We start from the raw sequence: 6,001 nt of genomic DNA on the forward strand, positions 1-6,001 counted from the left end.
TTTACGAAAACACCACTACCGTACAAACTAAGCATCAGCATGCCACCAGCATGCATACCAACATGCGCCTCCACTTGACCACCACACCACTTGGCCAACATGTGGGCATCACCTAACTTGTAACGTGTCATCTTGACATGCACGTTACACTATGCAAGGCCTCAAAGCAGCAATTGCCAAGAATGCGAAGGACCCTGTTTGTAATTCTGGCCCTGATCGTTATGCATCTCATTATTCCACTTACCATAGTCAACCTCATTATTCCCCTGCTTGGTGTTCTTCCCTCCCTTATCCTTGCTCTTAGGCATTTTGATTTTGGATGGGGAAATAGGTTTTGACACGATTACATGACATGAACACGAGATAAATTTTATGAATTAGGTAAGAGTTGGTAAAACTAGACACGAATTAAAAGTGAATCGACATGTCTGACTCAAAATGTAAAAGCATGTTAAATATATTAAATAAAGTAAGACAATAAATTTAAAAAAAATTAAAAAATTAATAATAAAAGTAAGATTTAGATTTGAAATTAAATGAAAATTTATAGCACCAAGCACTATTTTTTATATTTTCACTTGTTTCTCGACTCATTTGCTCTCTTGTTTTGGCACTTTGCTCATCATTTCTAATTTGTCATAATTTTATCACTTTATGCTCAATACTGCACACTATAAAAAATATATCAAATTTATACAAAGTTTTAATAAATGTTAATTCGTCTAATAATTGATTAAGAATAAATGTACAAATGTACACTCATCAACGACACAACACATTTCGCTTCTCGTAAGTCCTAATATTGAAAGACTTTTAATTAACGGTTGATGTGATTGTAGTGTTTTTGTAGTTTGTAGGACAATATATTAAACTGCATTAACAACAATATAACAACTTTTAAATAGTATATTAGACACCATATACATTTAGCAATTTTAGGAAAAAATGAAACACATTTAAGATTTTTATTTTTCTGCCGTTAAAAATTTTCCTAGTGCTAATAAAATTAAAATTTAATTTGAAATTTAAGAAATATCTTTTCCTAAATATAATAGGTACCGTTACTAAATAAGAATTTACCCAATTTAAAAATTTAATACAATGCGTAGTTTTTACTGCACATGTGAAGGTGTGTAGTTACGATGAATATAAAACTCGAAATTAATACCAATTGAAAGTGATATGAATGTAAGAAAATAGTAGTTTCGGGGGGCATTTTCCTTTGCGATTCTTAAAATAGCATTGAGTATGAAGAAGCTAATAATAAATATATAAATAAACATTTCTAGTAAATTAACCAGCCTTGTTAAAGGAGGGGTCTCAAGTGTGCCATATATTATCTAGTTATTCCATTTTGCATTTAGAGAACAATACATACAGCATACAGGCAAATAAAATAAACAAAATGGTTAGAGCTACACGGCAGAGTAGTTGTATTCCTTCTAAAACACTTGACCGAACAGAGAAATCAGTGCTTGATCGTAAGCTCCGCTCTAAGATGTAGGACACCATTTATAAAGAAAGGACTATCATCAGCAATGAAACTGGTCCATGGCAAAGCAAATAGATTTCGATAACCGACAGCTTTTCCCCCAGTAAATGTGTAGTTGCCCTTGTATTTACTTACAAAGTCCTCAGTTTGCTGGTTTGCCAGGTTTGCCTGCACCTGCTTCGTTCTTGCGGCAAATTCATAGTCCACAGCGAAAGTCACTGAACCCTTTTCCTGCATTCCCAGAAATAGGCCAAAACAATGGAAAGAACTCTGCTGGTCCATGTTGCAATGTGCTGAAAGAAAGAAACCTTGTCCACCCAAGTGGAATGCCTGAGAATAAACCCGCCCTGAAGGATACAAATTTGCACACTCCTCGCGTTTGAGGTCCAAGTACACAACACACTGCTGCCTAGGAAGTTCGAACTCAACCACCTTAACAGGACGGTATTTGTAAGCTCGCTCCACATAGTGACGGTTCAAGGAAGAAGAGTCCTCTGCAGCCATTGCTCGTTGGCGATGTGGAACTTCAGCCTTGAAAAAGAGGGCCTCCAGCACAAGCTTGGTTGCAACTTCGTGATCAAAATCATTACAAGATAGGACCTTCTTTAGTTTACGGCAAGTCATGTACGGAAAGCGAATGTATTGTGAAAGTCTGGAACCCAAGACATCTCTTCGTTCTTCAAGTTTTGGATATTGAGCCCTAGCCCACTTCAACACAAAGTCATAAACAGCATCCTCTGATGCGATTTGGAGATCATCACTAGCTAAAATTGCCTCTATTCCAGCAAGAGGCAAAGCCATAACCTCTTCTTGAAACCTGGTTCAAAAATCTACATAAGCTTCGGAAAAAAAAAAGAGCAAGTGGGATCTGATAAAATGAAACAAATTCTGTTGTAAAAGTTTAATGACATGTTGTGAATGTGTAATCCCAGAGATGCAGATGCCTTCAACTTATACCGTGTAACATAGCTTAGACACATACAGTATAGGCTTAATTATATTACAGCATCTACCATAAAAAATAAGGCCAGAAAAAGACGTAAATATAAGCAGAATCAGAGTGACATTAAAAAGAAAACTTTTCATACGACCCCACCTCCACCCACGTCTAACTAGATCACTGTTATGTACAACAAAAAAGGTCGTTCTTTTCGCAAGTATAACAGCATAAAAACAATAAGAATGCAAGTTTAAGATCACACAAGAATAGAAGTTACAAATTAACCATCTGTTGTGTAGGAAGTAAATGTAAAAATATTGATTGATGTACATTGCAAAATGTGAAAATATCAACAAAAAAGCTTTTAGCAATAAGGCCAAAAAAAATTAAAATAGGAGAAAGCACAAAAAGGCATTCCCACATGGTACTAGCACTGCAGCTGTATGTTAGATCCCAGGAAGTAGAAAAGGGTACATGGGTCATATTTTAAGGAGGGGTAGGTTTGAGTGATATATATATTTATAGGAGAGTATAAGAGGGCAGTGGTATGCATGATTAGAGATTTCTCTCTCTGCATCAAAGTCTGAAAGGCCTAGTAGTTTGTTTCCTTTGGTTCAGTTCAATAATACCAACCCTTCTATGAATATTTCAGCATTTGTTTTACTGTTTTATTGCTGATTCTATATCTGAGTTGTGCTTGGGTGACCAGAGCACATCACAGTACTATTGCATAAATAAATTCAATATGAAGAAAAGAAATCTTAATTTTAAATGACACAACTCCTTCCTCCACCCAACTAGAAAAAAAGATAACTTAAGCAAAACTGGGGGAAGTTTTAGTTGCCCTTATGACACTTCAAATCAATTCTTATGTTTTCAGTGTGACTACTTTTTCACCAAACAACTTAAAGTATAAATTATAATAAAGAGAAAGTGGGGATAATAAATTAAAATTTGTTAAGGTAAAATGTTAACATACTTAGTGATGTCCCTGTAGCGAACAGCAAGAAACTGCTTGGCTGCATCAGTTAACGGTTGCACAGCTTCTGCCATCAAGACACTCGAAGGAAGATCAAGATAAAGCAATGCAGACTCGGGTGTCATGGGCATATTCCGCAATAAACGGCTGCAATGTCTCATACATGATGCAACCTCAAATTTGTCAGCAGCCATTAGCACATCCAACAGAGCAGGAGCTGAAGCATTTGATAATGTATTACTGTACATAAAGTTTAAGAGCTCCATGAGTGCAGCTTCCTCTGCACCACCAATATAAACCATAGATATTTAAGGTCACTTCAACAAGATGTGTAGAAGTTCATATATTTAATATAAGCAACAAAAAAATGTAGCATAACAAATAAAGATTACTCAAAATACCAGATGCATTAATCCGCAGGGTTACATGTCTTTGCTCTGACTCCCTCATTCCATTTGAAAAAAGCTAAAACAATGTAAGACAAGGATATAAGAAAAAGCATTTACTAATATAGCAAGCATATAATGGAAAATCATACAACATTTTCTACTATGTCAAGTACTTCACCTTGTAGAAGAATGGACTCTTGGCTGCCAAAATAGGAGAACTGATATGCAATGTTTTAACTCTCAAAACTGTTGAAAAATCCATGGTCCAGTCTGACTCATTGCTGTTTGCACCTTCATCGCCTATAGAATACAAGCTTAAAATTAAGAGTGTGGTGGTAGAAGGGAGTAAAAAATAAGAGAAAAAGAGAAGAATGTATTGTGATTCTAGGGTAGAGAATGTATGTCCTCGTGTTGTTGATAGTAAAGTGCTTTTGGTTAAAAAATACGTATTCTTTTATAACTACATAAGTCCACCAAATGATTCAAATAAAAGAGCCTCTATACATATTATAATACAACACAATTAGAAAACCTATTCAAAAATCCAAAAAATACCCCAATTAGCCAGAAATAAGAAAAAAAATTTAAAAAAAACCTTTTATCATATACTAATTCAGCAACAGAATGTGTACACCAGAATGAACCATTGATTAGAAAACTGCAAAATTACTTGGAGTATAAACTAGTTGAATTTGAAAAGGTTAAAATACCCGAAGGTGATTCCTCAATCATGGCAACTGTGTCCTCGTCCGGGTTTTCACAACCATCACAATCATCTATGTCTGGTTGATTGCAATTCAAGATTTGTTCTTCAGGGCAGCCGCTTAGATCCACAACTGAAGCAGAAAAATACAATTGAAACGAAAACCAAACATCATCAGCAAAGCACAATAAGACACTGTTTTCACCAACACAACAAAATAGAGAAAATTTCCTAACACACATATCAGGTAGGAGGGATTACTTCAAATAAAAATGTGGTCAGATTGCAAATACAATACTAAACAAATTCAGCTCAATTGACGGAATATATGGTTTCTAAAGAGTTTGATACATACAAAATATTATCCATTCATTACTAAAAATCTTTCATTTCCTCGATAATTCAAGGTTTTATTGCATATATTAAACTCAAATTCAAAACTGAAAACATTATCAGCCCCATCTCTCTCAATTTTGCTCAAACTTACAAGAAACAAGGCACCCAAGAAAAAGAAAAAAAAAAACTAACCGTTTTCCTTCCTAATATCTTCCCTCCTCCTCTTTCGGTGCCGTGCCCAATCAGCGATGCTGGTGCAGGCATCGGACTCTAGCCTAGTCTCAGCTGTCTCACCCATGATCTCGATCCTAAGCTGGCGGTCTGAGAAGTTACTATCGTTGAAAGCGAAGGCGAAATCGGCATCAGAAGACGATGAACCGCTCCGAGGAAACTCAGCCGTGTCCATCTCCGTTCTTAGGTCAAACAGATCCGAATTCAAATCCTTCATCATCGAAAGAGACCAAAGCTTTTATCAAGAAGGAGGAGAAGAAGAAAGAAGCGGCGCGTGAGAAGCTATGATATGGTATGGTTATGGATTGATTGATTTTTGGGCCAAAGCTACCAAAATAAAACTTTCAATTTGAGGAGCGTTAGGGTAAGTAAAATAAATATTCTGAATTTTTAGGATCAGAACGAAAAAACAAAAAAAACCAAATTCAATTTTTACAAAATAAAATAAAATATTTAACAAATTTCAGCACTCTCTGTCTTTATTTTTAATTTTCAAAAAATATTATTTATAAATTTAAAAATAATTTTCTTGTTTCGGGTTTGGTGTATCTGACTTGGATTTTGGGTCACACTTTAAATTTTGTGAGGTGTACAATAACCATGACGAACCCTTTTAGAGAAAATATAATGCAATTTGCAACCATTATGTCAATTTTGATGGGTATTCTTTAGTGCTAGATTTTGTTATCTGTTCAGGATGTTAGATTATTTTTTATTATGATAAATAAAGTTTATTTTAGTTAATTACGTTTTTATTTATTAATAAAGAAAAGAAGTTAGTTTTATAGCCCTAAGATAAGAAAACGGAGATTTGAAATGAGATCAAAAAAGGTATGAATTTGAATGAGTAATGATTTTTCAGTTTGTAAACAGATAGTTTGCCTTAATTAAGATTTTATTATTTTTTATTTTAATAAATTAGAAAAAATCC

General features: G+C 34.5%; 1 protein-coding gene across 1 annotated transcript; it reads right to left on the reverse strand.

The window, feature by feature from the left end:
• Positions 1–1,249: 1,249 nt before the first annotated feature.
• Positions 1,250–5,651, reverse strand: LOC115705904 (BTB/POZ domain-containing protein POB1). The gene is made up of 6 exons (XM_030633367.2): positions 5,032–5,651; positions 4,511–4,636; positions 3,979–4,100; positions 3,813–3,876; positions 3,412–3,691; positions 1,250–2,309 (listed from the first exon to the last, which is right to left on the reverse strand). The coding sequence occupies exons 1-6, from the start codon at positions 5,288–5,290 to the stop codon at positions 1,469–1,471; spliced, it is 1,692 nt and encodes a 563-aa protein (XP_030489227.1). The 5' UTR covers positions 5,291–5,651; the 3' UTR covers positions 1,250–1,468.
• Between the last annotated feature and the right edge of the window lie 350 nt (positions 5,652–6,001).

The sequence above is a fragment of the Cannabis sativa genome, chromosome 1 (assembly GCF_029168945.1).
Source record: "Cannabis sativa cultivar Pink pepper isolate KNU-18-1 chromosome 1, ASM2916894v1, whole genome shotgun sequence".
Lineage (NCBI taxonomy): Eukaryota > Viridiplantae > Streptophyta > Magnoliopsida > Rosales > Cannabaceae > Cannabis > Cannabis sativa.